The sequence below is a fragment of the Puma concolor genome, chromosome D1 (genome assembly GCF_028749965.1).
Source record: "Puma concolor isolate L17-30 chromosome D1, mPumCon1.1.hap2, whole genome shotgun sequence".
Lineage (NCBI taxonomy): Eukaryota > Metazoa > Chordata > Mammalia > Carnivora > Felidae > Puma > Puma concolor.
The window spans coordinates 13,915,622-13,931,537 of NC_141676.1; the positions used below are offsets into that span (position 1 = coordinate 13,915,622).

A 15,916-nucleotide genomic window follows, 5' to 3' on the forward strand; every position below is an offset into this window, starting at 1 on the left:
AGGGTTTGAACCCATGAACTGTGAGATCGTGACCTGAACCGAAGTCAGATGCTTAACCGACTGAGCCAGCCAAGTCCCCCAAATTTGGTTAATCTTTTTTTTTCTTTTTAATTTTTTAAAGTTTATTTATTTATTTTTTGAGAGAGAGTCAGAGCACAAGTGGGGGAAGGGCAGACAGAGAGGGAGACACAGAATTCAAAGCAGGCTCCAGGCTCCAAACTGTCAGCACAGAGCCCGATGTGAGCTTGAACCTGTGAACTGTGAGATCATGACCTGAGCCGAAGTTGGAAGCTTAACTGATTGAGCCACCCAGGCAAACTTTCTTGCACCTTTTCATTGCTGAATTTCATCCCATGGGTTTTCTTTTTCTCAAAGTGTGACCAAATTCAAATATGGAGTTCCCTGGGAAGAAAGGCATAAATGTATGAACATGTGTATACATAAAATACGTAATATTATGCATTAGTAGATAATAATTAATATGAAATGTGGATATATGAATATATATACACAGGAGACAGAGAAAGTGTGTGTATGTTTGGCATTTGAGATATAGGACAAAAAGACAGTACAGTGACATGTACTAAATATTTATGTAGACGTTCTGATGTATTGTTAGAAGAGAAATTTTCTGGTAGATGAATATATCAATGAATAAATGATGAAATGGATGGAATAAACGGAGACTCTGGATCAGATGGAATTTCTCACTTTCTCTGTCACTCTCACTTTAAAAGGGATAAGAGAATGTCTTCCCCAAACCACACTACAGTGACAGAATTCATTCTCTTGGGACTCACAGACGACCCTGTCCTGGAGAAGATCCTGTTTGGGGTGTTTCTGGTGATCTACCTGATCACGCTGGCAGGCAATCTCTGCATGATTATGCTGATCAGGACCAATTCTCACCTCCAAACACCCATGTACTTCTTCCTTAGCCACCTCTCCTTCGTGGACATTTGCTATTCCTCCAATATCACTCCAAATATGCTGCACAACTTCCTCTCCGACCAGAAGACCATCTCCTATGCTGGATGCTTCACACAGTGTCTTCTCTTCATTGCCCTGGTGATCACTGAGCTTTACATGCTGGCCTCAATGGCATTGGATCGCTATGTAGCCATTTGTAGCCCTTTACGTTACAATACCAGGATGTCTAAGAACGTTTGTATCTCTCTAGTCATGGTCCCCTATATTTATGGCTTCCTTAATGGACTCTCCCAGACACTGCTGACTTTTCACTTGTCCTTCTGTGGCTCCCTTGAAATCAATCATTTCTACTGTGCAGATCCTCCTCTGTTAATGTTGGCCTGCTCTGACACTTATGTCAAAAAGATGGCGATGTTGGTAGTCGCTGGCTTGACTCTGTCAAGCTCTCTCTTCATCATTGTCCTTTCCTACCTTCTCATTATTGCAGCCATCTTGAGGATCCGTTCTGCTGAAGGCAGGCACAAGGCCTTTTCTACTTGTGGTTCCCACTTGACAACAGTCACCCTATTTTATGGAACCCTCTTCTGCATGTACTTAAGGACCCCATCTGAGAAGTCTGTGGAGGAGTCCAAAATAATTGCAGTCTTTTATACTTTCTTGAGCCCAATGTTGAACCCGGTGATCTACAGTTTAAGGAACAAGCATGTGATCCATGCTATGCAGCAAATCATTCAGGGAAATCTCTTTCATAAAACTGCAATGTAGCATCTGTTCATTGTAATTACTGAGTGTCTGTAATAACATAGTGGTCCCTTCACAGGGCAAACCTACTACTCTATAGTCATGATGGAATATCACATAAACTCTCAATGACATTAGCAAATTTCTCCACAAAGTAATAGCTTTAATAAAAATTGTAATGTTGAAACAGTATTTTCCTTAGCAAAAAAATCTCAGAATGTAAATTGTGTAGTATCCAATAATTCCCGAAAACACTTTAACGTCTTTATTTTCTTGGGGATAAATATTAGAATTAATTCAGTTTGATTGGAACATGGGAGATTCATCTCCTCTGAATTATATGGTCTAGAGAGCCATAATGAGGTTCAAAATAGAGTGATTAGTTTTAAACATTTAAAAAGAGAATTATGAAATAATTTATTCTTCAATGAGTGATATAGATCAATGGTCTTGTGCCTGAGTAATCACTATATTACATTGGGGGAATTTTATTTTATTTTTATTATTATTTTTAAACGTTTATTTATTTCTGAGACAGAGAGAGACAGAGCATGTATGGGGGAGGGTCAGAGAGAGGGAGACACAGAATCCGAAACAGGCTCCAGGCTCTGAGCTGTCAGCACAGAGCCCGACGCGGGGCTTGAACTCAGGGACCATGAGATCATGACCTGAGCCGAAGTCAGCCGCCCAACGGACTGAGCCACCCAGGCGCCCCGGGGGAATTTTAAATATATGGATCCCCTATAAGTTTAAGCTTTCCATATTTTTTCCCAATATTTTTGAAATACTCTCAACACCTGCTTATAAGTTTTCAGAATCATGGATCTAGTTCAATCATAGTATAATAGAAATCTAGATATATATTTCATTTAGTACTTCTGACTTAGATCCAATTTATTCAGACTTAATAAATAGAGTCTATCAATTGGCTCTGTAGACCTAAGAATGCCCTGAAACATTCTACAAATGAGCGGTGTGTCTTTATCTTTCTGAGGAGAATACCTGATGTTTACTTTGGTTCATAAAAGTGTCTGTGACTCATTATTTGGTGAATAAGGCTGTTGCAGTATTTTCCAAAATTTCTATCGTGAAAAGTAATAGTAAAGAAGTTATATGAATAGTAAAGAAGTTATATAATTCAACATGTTAGCACATGAACCTACGTGTTATTAGTCAAGCTGATGACTGCGTATTGAAATGTAAGTTTTGTAAGTCTAAATGTAAGTTTAGAAAATGTAAATTTTCTAAAAATTATCTTAAATGTCGGTGTTCTAATATTGTGTGCTTGGATATTAACTAAGATGGCAGTAGTAAATGCTTATGTAAAATCAATTCCTGTATTTACAGTAATGTATTCAAATGCTTTTCCAGAGCAATACTAAATGACTTGCAGTTCTAGTAAGTTAGGCTCCATTCTTAGGTCTCAGTTGATTGAATGAGGCTGATTCTTTCAACAATGTTTGCCATATATAAATTAAAAAAATAAACTGATGTGAGGCAATGACATTTATTGGTGACATTTCCTACTCCAGTGGGCAACTTCTGTTTGTATTTTTTATCTATTTATTTATTATTTATTTATTTATTTATAAATTTTTCTTTAATGTTTATTTATTTTTGGGACAGAGGGAGACAGAGCACGAGTGGGGGAAGGCCAGAATCTGAAACAGCCTCCAGGCTCTGAGCTGTCAACACAGAGCCTGATGCGGGGCTTGAACCCACGAACCGTGAGATCGTGACCTGAGCCGAAGTCGGCTGCTTAACCGACTGCCACCCAGGCGCCCCTTCTGTTTGTATTTTATTATATTTTTCTCAATGATTTGATATGCATACATATTCTTATAATTCCTGAGACACAATTGGAATCATTTGCCCTATACAAGTTTGAATACTAAGTTTTCACTTGATAGTATAATGTTTGTATTTTCATACAGACTAAATATTTTTAGTGAACATCACTTCTAAAGTATTATACAGAAAATTCGACCATACTTGAGATTAGTTACAAGAATATTGCATATGAATTGTAGAAAAGTAAATTGGAAAATACTAAAGGGTTTTTCAATTTTGGGACAAAATTCAAATTAAATTTTGAAAAAAAAAGCAAAACATACTTGTAATCTCTTATTACAATGAATTTGGTGCACCTTCTTTGCATACAGTTTGTCTTGCAAGCTTCTATCATATTGTATCCTATTATTGCAAGGATTAACTCATATCTCCATGAACATGCTTGATTGTTTTTTAGGATGGGGAATTGCTGCATTTAATGCTCTGAATATGGCTTTTGCTACTTTTTAAACTTTTTGTTAATTTTTTTCTGTGGGTAAATTTTTCTCTGGGAGTCATCAACTTAGTCATAAGCACTTATGACTAATTATGCTTGAGCGTAACCAGTTGACTGTGCCTTTATTAATATTAGGGCATATCATTTAAGATTGTTTGTCTTCTTTGTTGTCTCAACTGCACTCTTACGAAAGGAATATGTTTTAATTGGAACAGAAGAATAATTGAAACATACTTTTAAGTAATAAAAGACATACATCAGTTTGATGATTGCTGTTCATGTTATTTCTGATGATTCCTCATATGAAGAATATTTACATTTTTATGGGAAAATTTTTTTAAATTTTGTTTTGTGGCTTCTCTGCCACCTAAAATTAAATAAGCAAGCATCTCTGTATGTTATTAATTTTTCCTGGCCATATTTTGTAGGAATATGTTGAATTTTTCTAAATAAAATTTTATTGCACACTGTGATATTATATAACCTTTCCCTTCATATTTTAACCTGTTTCCTCTTTTTTTTTTAATTAAAAAATTCCTTTGAGTTAAGATACCGTGTAATATTTGTTTCAGGTGTTGAATCTAGTGATCCTTCCCTTACATACGACTCCTAGTGCTCATCACAAGTACTCTCCTTAATACCCATGCTTCATTGAAACCATTCCCCACATACCTCCCCTCCCGTAACCCTCAGTTTGTTGTGCATAATTAATAGCCTGTTTTCTGGTTTGCTTCTGTTTCTTCTTTTCCCCTATGTTTATCTGTTTATTTCTTAAGTTCTACATATGAGTGAAATCATATGGTATTTGTCTTTAACTGACTTATCTCATTTTGCATAATACTCTCTAATCCCATCCATGTCAGTGCAAATGGCAAGATTTCATTCCTTTTTATGGCTGAGGAATATTCCATTATACACACACATATGCACACACACACACACACACACACACACACACACACACTAACTTCTTTATCTATTTATTAGTTGATGGGCATTTGGGTTCTTTCCATAGTTTGGCTATGTTGGTAAGGCTGCCACAAACATTGGGGTGCATATATCTTTCCAGATCAGTATTTGTATTCTTTGAATGAATACCTGGTAGCACAATTTCTGGATCATAGGGTAGTTCTATTTTTAACTTTTTGAGGCTACTTCATACTGGTTTCCAGAGTCCCTGCACTACTTTGCATTCCCACCAACAGTACAAGAGGGTTTCTCTTTCTCTGCATCCTCTCCAACATCTGTTGTTTCTTGGGGTGTTAATTTTAGCCATTCTGACAGGTGTGAGGTGGTATCTCCTTGTGGTTTTGGACTTGTATTTCTCTGATGATGAGTGATGTGGAGCATCTTATGTGTCTGTTAGCCATCTGGATGTCTTCTTTGGACAAGTATCTATTCATGTCTTCTGCCTAGTTCTTAACTGGATTATTTGTTTTTGGGCTTTATAAGTTTTTATATATTTTGGATACTAACCCTTTATGCAATATGTCCTTTGCAAATATCTTCTCACATTCTGTAGGTTGCCTTTTAGTTTCACTGATTGTTTCCTTTGCTGTGCAGAAGCTTTTTAATTTGATGAAGTCCCAATAGTTCATTTTTCCTTCCATTTCCTTTGCCTCAGGAGACATACCTAGTAACAAGTTGCGGTGGCCAAGGTTAAAGAAGTTGCTGCCTGTGTTCTTGCTAGGATTTTGATGGTTTCCTGTCTCACACTTAGGTCTTTCATCCATTTTGAATTTATTTTTGTGTATGGTGTAAGAAAGTGGTCCAGGTTCATTCTTTATGTTGCTGTCCAATTTTCCCAACATCATTTGTTGAAGAGACTGGCTTTTTTCCATTGGATACTCCTTCCTGTTTTGTTGAAGATTGTTGGCCAATGTAGTTGTGGGTTCATTTCTGGTTTTTCTGTTCTATTCCATTGATCCATGTGTCTATTTTTCATCACTACAGTTTTGTAATATAACTTGAAGTCTAGGATTGTGATCCCTGCAGGTTTGCTTTTCTTTTTCAAGATTGTTTTGGCTATTGCGTATCTTTTGGGGTTTCACACAAATTTTAGGATCATTTGTTCTAGCTTTGTGCATAATGCTGGTTATGTTTTCACCGACATTGCATTCAATGTGTAGATTACCTTTGGTAGAATAGACATTTGAACAATATTGGTTATTTCAATCTATGAGCCTGGAATATTTTTTCCCATTTTTGTATCACCTCAGTTTCTTTCATCACTGTTTTATAGTTTTCAGAGTACAGACATTTTACCTCTTTGGTTAGGTTTATTCCTAGGTATCTAATTGTTTTGGGTGCAATTTTAAGTGGGACGGATTGATTTCTCTCTCTGCCGCTCCATTATTGGTGTATAGACATGCAACAGATTTCTGTACATTGATTTTATGTCTTGCAACTTTACTGAATTCATGTATCAGTTTTAGAAAATTTTTGCTGGAATCTTTTTAGATTTCTATATAGAGTATCATGCCAATCTTCAAAGAGTGAAAGTTTGATTTCTTCCTTGCTGATTTGTATGCTTTTATTTCTTTTTGTGGTCTGGTTGGTAGACTAGAACTACCAGTAATATGCTAAATAACAGTGGTGAGGGGGGACATCCCTGTCTTGTTCCTGACCTTAGTGAAAAAGCTCTTATTTTTTTCCTATTGAGGATGATATCAGCTGTGGGTTTTTCAAATATGGCCTTGATGATGTTGATGTATGCTCTCTCCATCCCTACTTTGTTGAGGGATTTTATCATGAATGGATGGTGTATTTTGTCAAATGCTTTTTCTGCATCTATTTATAGGATTATATGGTTCTTATCCTTTTTTTTTATTAATGTGGCTTATCACACTGATTGATTTGTGAATGTTGAACCACCCTGCAGCTCAGGCATAAATCCCACTTGACTGTGGTGAATGATTCTTTTAATGTACTGTTGGATTTGATTTGCTTGTATCTTGCATATATATATATATATATATATATATATATATATATTTATATTTATTTATTTATGATATGCATCCATGTTCATCAGGGATACTGGCCTGTAGTTCTCCTTTTCCGTGGAGTTTTTGTCTGGTTTTGGAATTGGGATAATGGTGGCCTTGTGGAATGAGTTTGGAAGTTTTCCTTCCATTTTTATTTTTGGAATCATTTGGGAAGAATAATATTTAACACTGCTTTAAATGTTTGGTGGAATTCCCCTCAGAGGCCATCTGGCACTGGACTTTTGTTTGTTGGGAGATTTTTGATTACTGATTCAATTTCTTTGCTTGTGATTTGTCTGTTCCAGTTTGTATTTCTCCCTGTTTCAGTTTTAGTTGTTTGTAGTTTTCTAGGAATTTATCCATTTCTTCCAGATTGCCCAATTTGTTGGCATATAATTTTTCATAATATACTCTTATAATTGCTTGTATTTCTGTGGTGTTGGTTGTTGGTTGCTATTTCTCCTCTTTTATTTGTGATTTTATTTATTTGGGTCCTTTCTTTTTTCTTTTTTATAGGTCTGGCTAGGGGGTTTATCAATTTTATTAATTTTTTCAAAGAAAGCCCTGGCTTCATTGATCTGTTCTATTGTTTTCTGTTTGTTTGTTAGTTTCTATATGTCATTTATTTCTGCTTTAAACTTTATTGAGCTTCTTCTTCTGACTGTAGGCTTTATTTGTTTTTATTTTTCTAGCTCCTTTAGGTGTAAGGCTAGGTTGTTTATTTGAGATGTTTTTCCTTCCTTGATAGGCCTGTAATGCTACATACTTCCCTCTTATGACAGCTTTTGCTGCACCCCCTGATTTTGGACTGTCATGTCTTTAGTTTTATTAGTTTCCATGTTTTTTTTAAATGTTTTTTTTTTATTTCCTGGTTGACCCATTGATTCATTAGTAGTATGTTGTCTAATCTCAATGTATTCGTGGTCCTTCCAGATTTTTTCTTGTGGTTGACTTCAAGGTTCATGGTGTTGGGGTCAGAAAATGTACATGGTATGATCACAATCTTTTTGTCTTTGCTGAGGTCTGACCTATTTGTGACCTAATCTGTGATCTATGTTGGAGAATATCTCATGTGTACTTGAAAACAATGTTTATTCTGGGGCGCCTGGGTGGCTCAGTCATTTGAGCATCCAGCTTTGGCTCAGGTCACTATCTCACCACTGGTGAGCTCAAGCCTTGCGTCGGGCTCTGTGCTGACAGCTCAGAGCCTAGAGCCTGCTTCGGATTCCGTGTCTTCCTCTCTCTCTGCCCCTCTCTTGCTCCTGCTATCTCTTTCTCTAAATAAACATTAAAAATATTTTTAAAATATTTAAAAAAAGAAAGAAAAGAATGTTTATTCTGCTGCTTTAGGATGAAGTGTTCTTAATGTATCTGTTAAGTTCATCTGGTCCAGTGTGTCATTTAAAGCCATGGCTCCCTTGTTGATTTTTCTTCTTAATCTATCCACTGATGTAAGTGTGGTGTTAAAATCCCCTGCTGTTATTGCTTTATTATTAATGAGTTCCGTTATGTTTGTTACTAATTGTTTTATATATCTGGGGGCATAAGTATCTACAAATGTTAGAACTTCTTGTTTGACAGTCCCCTTTATTATAATATTACAATAATATTATAATAATATTACAACAATATTATAATAATCTCATAATATAGAGCCCGTCATCTCTTGTTACATTTTTGGTTTAAAATCTAGTTTGTCTGATACAAGTGTTGCTACTTTGGCTTTATTTGATGTCCATTTCCATGATAAATGTTTCTCTGTCCCATCACTTTCAATCTGCAGATGTCTTTAGGTCTAAAACAAGTATCTTTTTGGCACATATAGATGTTAACCCATTTCATCTTAATATTTTTAAGCAATCCTTTATTATCTCACAAATGCATGATGTTATCTTCATTGTATAATTAGATGAAATACTTCTGTTTATTTCTTATTTGTTCACATCATTTAAAATACATATAGATGTAAATATATCTAACAATAAATTCTTACAATTAATATAAATATAAAATATGTTCCAATTGCTAGTAAAAATTCCATCTTCATTATTTTTCCTTATAAAAGTTTTTGTAGGAAATGCAAATCAGATGCTTCTAGTTATCCAAGATTTTTAACCTGGCATTTATGCATAAGGTGGTTTCATTCATGAAATACAGGAAAATATATACATAAAATTCAAATATGGCTATGCATACAAGACATATCTGCAGTAAATTATTTGAATAATGAATAAACATGTCTTGGTATGAATAGGAATGTTATGGCTTAGTCCTCACACCTGACTGGGAGATGTATGGAATTATGGCATAGACAGTTCTGCTTAGGATGAAAGGAGATAAGTGAATTAAGACTTTTTTTTTTTCCAGAAAGGCAGAGAGATGCTGGTGGCCTATAAAGGACGAGCAAGAATGCGGTTTTATCTATAACCATTGTGCATTACTTAACACTTTTATATAAACATTTTAGTTTTGTAACATTGCCAGGGTCCATAATGCCACATATTTTTTCACAGATATGTAAACACAGAACCTTATCCCTAGCTAAATTTCCCTTTTGCCAACAATTCTTCCCCCGAAAGAACCGACATGCCCACACTGAGCCCTTAGCTGTGAGTCATTCAATCACTGGAAACAAATTCTGTGTTGATTAGAATTATAATAAATCCTGAAAATTTCAACAATCAGAAAAATGTTTCTGAGCTTAATAGTAGTAGGAAAAGTTCACAACAGAAAGTTAATCTGTTTGACTATAAAATATTTAAAATAAGCAGCACTCCGGGTGCCTCGGTGGCTCAGTTTGCTAAGCATCTGACTCTTGGTTTCGGCTCAGGTCACGATTTCACAGCTTTTTGAGTTCGAGGGCCAGGTTTGCCTTTGTGCTGGCAGTGCAGCCCCTGATTGGGATTCCCTCTCTCTCCCTCTCTCTGCCCCTCTCCCACTCACATTATCTCTCCCTCTCTTTCAAAATAAATAAATAAAGTTAAAAAAATAAATAGGTAGCACTCAATAATTGGGCAAAGATTTTGCCACAAAGAGAATAAAGTGGTAAAGTGTTAAGGTTTGATAAGTTCCTAGAAATCAGTTGAATCACTAACCCCAACACATAAATAAATGCTGCAAGCTGTGAATGGAACTTTGATAAATTTAAACATGCTAAAAATGGATGAGTAACAAGTTTGGTAATGAAAACATGAACTAAGATACTCATTTGTGGGGGCGCGCCTGGGTGGCTCAGTCAATTAAGCATCCAAATTTGGCTCAGGTCATGATCTCACAGTTCGTGGGTTCAAGCCCTGCTGGGCTCTGTGCTGAGAGCTTGGAGCCTGCAGCCTGCTTCAGATTCTCTGTCTCCCTCTCTCTCTTTGCCTCTCCCCTGCTTGTGCTCTCTGTCTCAAAAACAAAACAAAACAAAACAAAACAAAACAAAACAAAACAAAACAAAAACATTAAAAAAAGGATACTCTTGAATGTCAGTTAAGAGAGTTCTAAAGGACTAGTACTTCCACACATTGTTAGTGTCAGGAAAAATAACAATTCACAGTGTTTCTGGAAATCAATTTAACGTTAGGTTTTCAGGAGTATTAAAGATGTTTGTCCACTTTTATTCAGCTATTCCATTTGTAAGAATGCGCTGAAGGCCTAAAAAGGTATCTTGAGAGAATTTTCATAGTAATGTTTCAAAAGTCTATCAACCCAAAGAAATTCCACCAAATGAAGAATTCTTCTTGTGCTGTAACATCATCATCACAACAGCTAGAAGTACCGTGTCATGGAGATGAAGTAAAACAAATTTCGGTTCCAATAAATTGTATCTGATGCACCAATGTCCTCTGTGATGGTTTTATATCTACTGTATTCACACATACACACAATGAAATAACACTCACAACGCTTTTGAGGAGAAAGGAAAACTTGAGCACCCATTTGGTGGTGGCGACGGTACACGTCGCTACATCCAAAAGGAAAGAAAGAAAGAAGATTAAAACTGTAGAAACTTATCTTCATGTAATAACCGATCAGAAGCTGAAACTTACGTGGAGAAAGATTTTCCTAAAGAGAGAAAAATAAAAACTGCTGAAATATTACAAGGAAAAGATGTACTAAATGTGTCATATCGATGGTAAGCTATATTAATTCACTTAAGTAAAGCCCAAGTTCAAAAAGTATCAAGCAATCAGGAATATGGCTGTGCTACAAGTTAGTTGCAAAATACTAAGCCCAGATTTCCACGCTTAGAATAGCTGCTATTTTAAAAATAGTTTATGGGTGGACATGAACGGAACAGCAAGGTAATATGCAGAATCGCAGAGCAAGTAATTGTCAATAAGGTAGGAACAGAATCATAAAAACCTCTAATGGAGGCCATGAAATTTCTATGTCCAGAATGGGTTTCGCCTATTCATATAGGTATCTGCTTTGATTAAGGAAAACTATTGAAACAAATGTGTTGGTTAACTAAGACGTCAACTATCAGATTCTTTGTGAAAATAATAAAGCACAGATGGTTTTCTACTCTGGATAAGTAGACATAAGAATGTACCAAAAATGAACGTATTGAAACAAATATGCAGAATTAGAGTTTTCAGCCGTTTTTGAGAAGATAATCAGCTTTCATTAAAGGAAACTATCTAGTATATCAAGTGAATGTAAATATTTGCATATTCAGGAAACATACTGCAAAGCTCTGCACTTTGCTAATAAGAATAGCTCAGTGATGGTCAATATTGTGGACCTATGAGCTGAAAGGAAGGACTTCTCTGCAGACTGATCAAGGGGAAGGGAGTTCTTGAGTGAGACTAAACAGGGGACCCTGCTTAATTATAAGCAGCTGACTTCCGCTGTTGTGTTTCCCACCTGTCATCATCTCCAAACAACTGTCCTTTTCATGGCTGCCATTAGGATTCTCACCTGGTCAGAAGCTGTGCATATATAATCCATGTTAGTGTTACTCCAGAGAATTGCATTCAGGTACAACCAACAGAGGTTGCTTTTTCATTGTTTTGGCACGTTTTTGTTTTTTTCATTGGGAGACTGTCAAAATACACCTTTTCTCCATTGTGCCAAAGTTCCTCCGAAACCCTGTTCTCAAAGCCTGCTTCACATCTTTGTTCCTCAGGCTGTAGATAAATAGATTCAGCATGAGACTCACAAAGATACAAACCACTGCCACAATTTTCCCTTGTTCAACAGGCTGCTCAGGGGCTGGTCTCAGATACATGCAGAATAGGGACCCCAAAAACATGGCGACAGCGATCAGGTGGGAGCCACGGGTAGAGAAGGCTTTGCACTGGCCTTTGCTGGAAGGGATCCTCATGAGCTGGTGAAAACGAAAATGTAGGAGATAAGGATGATGAGTAGGATATAAGGATGGGATGGTGAGGTTAATCCCCACACACAAACAGAGCTGTCTGTTTTCTGTAAGGGTCTGATCCTGTCAGCATCAGGAGGGGTGGGGCAGCACAGTAGAAATGGTTGATGATGTTGTGTCCATAAAAGGATAAGCAGGACGTCAATAGTACCTGCATTGTGCCCACCATAGTACCCAGAGGTAGGGGGCAGTGACAAGGCAGATGCAAAGGGGCCTGGACATTCTGCTGTTGTATTGTAGGGGATGGCAGATGGCCATGTACCTGTCAGAGGCCATGGTACCCAGCATGTGATACTCCATAAGGAGCAGAATCACAAAAACAAAACGTTGGGCCAGACACCCCATGTAGGAAATGGTTTTCTTCTCTGATAGAAAATTACCAAGCATCTGAGGTGAGACATTAGTAGAATACAAAATATCCACGCATGTAAATGGGTGAGGAAAAAGCACATGGCGTTTTGCAGCCGTGGAGTGAACCTGATTAATGCAATGAATCCAATGTTCTCTGTCAGAGAGCTGAGGTAAATCAGGAGAAACACCACAAAAACGATGGGCTGCAGCCCTGGTTGGTTTGTGAGTCCTAGCAGGATAAACTCAGTTGCCTCAGTGCCATTTTGTTGGGGAAGTTTGTCCATCGTCATATTCTCTGATAAGAGAATAATTTTTCAGATATACATCCAGAAATAAATTGCGTTCATTTCAAGACTAAACAAAGTAAATGGACACTAAAACAAAGTCAGGTTTGGAAAGAGAGGTGTAAATAGGTTGTTAGTTGCCCCAGTGATAGAAGAAGTGTAGCAGGTGCCTTGAGGTGGTTGGTGGTGAAATGGACAATATATTTGAAGTCCATGCACCTGCCATGCTGACTGCTTTGCCACTCTCACCTCACAGCTAGCACATGCAGAATTCGACTTAGCTCATTAGGCTATGTTATCACAACCACTGGTGCTCCAACATGGCTACTGCCATTGTCTGATCACGACACAAAGCTTCATCAGGAAATCAGGAGACGGGGTGATGCTCTGTAGACTGGTTGTATTGTTGTCAACAAGGGCAAAACTTCTGTAATTGGAGTAGAATATACTCTTGAGAGCCTGTTGTGTATGTATTGATGTTCAGTTTCTTCCTCATTCCTTCCTTATTCTCTTACAGCAACGTAGGTTTCTTGGTGTCTTTTCCATCTCATCTCCTTTCAAACCAGCCACTCAGAGTCTGGGTTGTTTCTTTACCTAATATCCCTTTTGATCTCATGGTCTCTTTTTATCTCATAATATCCCAATATCCATGATTATTTTATATTATATATGTCATGTTCATATTTCATTTTATCTCATGCCTTTGATTTCATATCTTATATCTAAACTATCAGGAAGTCTTATCTGCTATACCTTCCAAAGATTATGCATGGAATCTTAAAACAGCTTGTCAGCATTTTCTCTGCTGTCAGTTAGGTCTAAGATAAAATTCTCTCTCTAGTCCTTTTTCTTTTGCCACATTGTCCTTCTAGTGTTTTTTTTTTTTTAAACATCTTGAGCACAATCCTCTCTCAGGACCTTTGCATATGCTCATCCCTCTGCCTTGAAATTTCTTCTACCAGGCCTTTGAGTTACTCATGGCATCACCTCATTTAGATCTCTCAAGTTAAGTTCCGCTCCAAATAGCTCTTTAATCATGGACCATGATCTATTTTTCCTCATTTATCACTTCTGAAATGATTATTTATTTACATAAATAATTATTACATATTTTTTAATTTGTCCTCTATTAAAATGTTAGCCACTGTAGGGCAAGAACTTTATTTTTTGCCACATTCCTAGAACCTGGGCCAATACCCACATCATTTAATACAATAACCATTAGTTGAACAAACGGATGAATTAATGAGGTATGTTTGCCAACTCACATCTGCTGATTTTTCATGATGTGTAGATGTCTCACCTCTGTGATGTACCCGTGTAGACTGAGTTGCTACAAAAATTCTAGCTACCATATCTGATTTGTTTTTATAACACAAACTAGTGATAATGGCATCTGACCCAAAACCTTTTAATTGATGATTAAAATTTGCAGGTTGGACTGTTAGAAAGAGTTGGAAGTTGACTCAGGACAGAAAACATAACTTGCCTTTAATTTTTAAAGCCAGGAGGATATTAAAAGTTTATACATTTTAAAGAATAACTCTATTGCTTATAACAATGATATATTCACAAATATAACACTTCAATCAGCGATTATCAACTCTGGCTTCATGTTACATTCAGACGGGGAATATTTGAGAGCATTGATACTGGGATCACAGCTCAGCTCAGGTGAGGTATACACATTGGCATATTTTTTAATAAACTTTCCACATGATTTTAATGTACAGCTAGGGTTGAAGCACTGAGTGAGACAGTTGTTATGATCTGTTTAAACTAAATAAAAGAGGTTTTATCACATGTTTTTACCCTCTGCTGGTTTATACTTTCTCCTTAGAGAAGATCCTGATGTATCACCACAAAGTTTCCCTAAGTATAGAACTTGCCATCATCATGCACACAAAAATTTTCCCCATTAGTTTGAAGAAGGAAATACCCCGTCCTCTGACTTTAGCTCTAGTAGAATTCTGTTGGTTTTTAGAACCTTGAAAAGAGATAATCTTACCAAGAGTCTCCATGAGCCTAACTCAAGTTTTCTTGCATTCATAAATAGAAGGAAAAAGAGGTAAGCCTTATTATTAATGATCACACCATTCTGTTATTTACTGCATAAGGTCCAGGGTTTTCTTTCTTGGATACACGTGGAGAAACACTTACTGTAGAAGTAAATTTGGTATAGTTATAATCCAAATTACAAGCTGAAGTGAAGGAGTAGAAGAGAACTCATGTGTTCATATTCTCACTAAAGTGTTCAGTGTTCAAAAAATGCCAGCACAGATTTTGTTGAATGGCATCTAAGACTTTTTCAGTCACATGTCACATAGCATAGCCCACAATGCCATGGGCCTCCACCAGATGGGTGCATTCCACGTTGTTAAGAGACCTTTCTTCCTCTGTCATTCAGTGCTCTCATTCCAATGAGAAAATGAGAGGAATGAGAGCAATCCAAAAGAAGAGAATAACTAAATGTATAAAATCATTACAGTTCAAATAACAGATTTGCCAAAAAGAACCACAATTATGCTTAGCTTAGGTAGGAATTAAAGGTCTATGAACAATATGGGGACGGGGGACAAACAAACAAAAAAACCCTTCAATCCCTAATGAATCTTTTCTGATAACTTTGGTTAAATGGGATCCTTTAGCTCAAAAGTCAATAAAATCCATTGTAGTGTTGGAAAGGGACAGAAACACAGTAAAGAAGGAATTCCTGTATGACTCAGTAGAGCATGTGACTCTTGATCTCGGGGTCATGAGTTCCAGCCCCATGTTGGGCATAGAGTTCACTTAATAACATGTGTTATATATATAACACAGTAAAGAAAAGTATATTCCCCTTGAACAAAACAATTTAAATCTGTTTTGATCATTCTGGTCACAACAATGCCATCATATTTCAGTGCAAGCTTGAATTGAGTAAATCTATGAGAAGCTCCTTCAAGTGAATAAGGGGAGGTGTTCACAT

General features: G+C 36.7%; 1 protein-coding gene and 1 pseudogene across 1 annotated transcript; one reads left to right on the forward strand and one right to left on the reverse strand.

Annotated features, from left to right (window-relative positions):
* Nucleotides 1-747: 747 nt before the first annotated feature.
* LOC112865499 (olfactory receptor 5M10) lies at nucleotides 748-1,695 on the forward strand. Its single transcript, XM_025928600.2, has one exon. It carries the CDS (start codon nucleotides 748-750, stop codon nucleotides 1,693-1,695), a length of 948 nt encoding a protein of 315 aa, XP_025784385.2.
* Nucleotides 1,696-11,965: 10,270 nt separating this feature from the next.
* Nucleotides 11,966-12,948, reverse strand: LOC112865130 (olfactory receptor 5M5-like; annotated as a pseudogene).
* Between the last annotated feature and the right edge of the window lie 2,968 nt (nucleotides 12,949-15,916).

Bases quoted from the DNA above. Each gene is read 5' to 3' on its own strand.
- LOC112865499 (XM_025928600.2), top strand. From the start codon at position 748: ATGTCTTCCCCAAACCACACTACAGTGACAGAATTCATTCTCTTGGGA.